This window comes from Neophocaena asiaeorientalis, unplaced genomic scaffold (genome assembly GCF_003031525.2).
Source record: "Neophocaena asiaeorientalis asiaeorientalis breed wild unplaced genomic scaffold, Neophocaena_asiaeorientalis_V1.1 scaffold254, whole genome shotgun sequence".
NCBI lineage: Eukaryota > Metazoa > Chordata > Mammalia > Artiodactyla > Phocoenidae > Neophocaena > Neophocaena asiaeorientalis.
This window is the reverse complement of record NW_020174705.1, coordinates 3,123,584-3,124,511: the sequence shown is the minus strand read 5'-3', so window position 1 is coordinate 3,124,511 and position 928 is coordinate 3,123,584. Positions and strand designations below refer to the sequence as shown.

The 928-nt window shown below is 50.8% G+C and overlaps 1 protein-coding gene across 3 annotated transcripts in view; it reads left to right on the top strand.

The window, feature by feature from the left end:
- SLX4 (SLX4 structure-specific endonuclease subunit) overlaps positions 1-928 on the top strand; it is a 22,190-nt gene that overhangs the window by 13,499 nt on the left and 7,763 nt on the right. For all 3 annotated transcript variants that reach the window (XM_024759478.1, XM_024759477.1, XM_024759479.1), the window contains one exon: positions 642-811. In XM_024759478.1, coding sequence (XP_024615246.1) covers positions 642-811 — 170 coding nt within the window. The remainder of the gene's footprint in view (positions 1-641; positions 812-928) is intronic.

The following is a 928-nucleotide window of genomic DNA, read 5'->3' as shown; positions in this document are numbered from 1 at the left end:
CTCCCTCCTCCCCTCTTCTTCCCTCTGTGCCCTGCCTCTCCCTCTGTCTTCCTGCCCCCTTTCCTCCCCCAACCCCGGCTCTCCTCCCACTGCCCTGGAATTGTTCTTCCTCTGTTGCCATCAAGGTTATGCTTCCATGGAGAAGACAGGTTTGAGGTCAGGAAGCTCTATGAGGAGATGAGCTTTGGGAAACATCAGATTTCTTGTTCTGTTGAATAAAAATCCTTTTCTCCCCAGAATTGTTTCCTTTTCCTCTATTTGCATAATTGTAAAGTGTTATAATCAACCTTGTTAAGCTCGAGCTACTGCGACATTTCTGTGCCATTGTGCATTTGACTTGAACATCGCATTGCAGGAATCCCAGAAACTGCTGTCAGTCTCGTCAGAAAGTTCTAGTGCCTTTGATATGCCTGTCAAGAGGGGACTGACTGGGTTCTTGAGCATCTATCACTGACTTGATTTTGGAAACAGACAAGTTTTGTGGCCTAACCTGCAGAATTCCTGGCCAACTAAATGGAGCAGCACTGGCTAATACCTGTCCTGGGACAAGCTCAGAGGCTCCCAGAACCTCCCTGAGGTCTGTTTCGCCCCAAGTCACGACTGTCCACTCGGTAACTCCTCTGCATGCGTTTCTCCCTCAGGTAAACAGTGAAGGCTTCTTTGCAACAGAAGATGGTGACATGAGGACCCAGCGCGTTCTGCTGAGTGACGTCAGCGCTGAGGCCGCCCGGGTGTTCCTGCGTTACCTCTATGCTGCGGACACTGCCCTTACTCCCCACCTGGCCCCTGACCTGAGCTCTCTGGCCCACAGGTCCGGATTGTTCTTCCCATTTACTTCACAGCTTTTGACATTAACTGACAAGGATTATCTGGTTGGTGGCCCGTGGGAAGGTCAGGGCTGAGTCCTTCCTGTAACTTTTAATCCCCC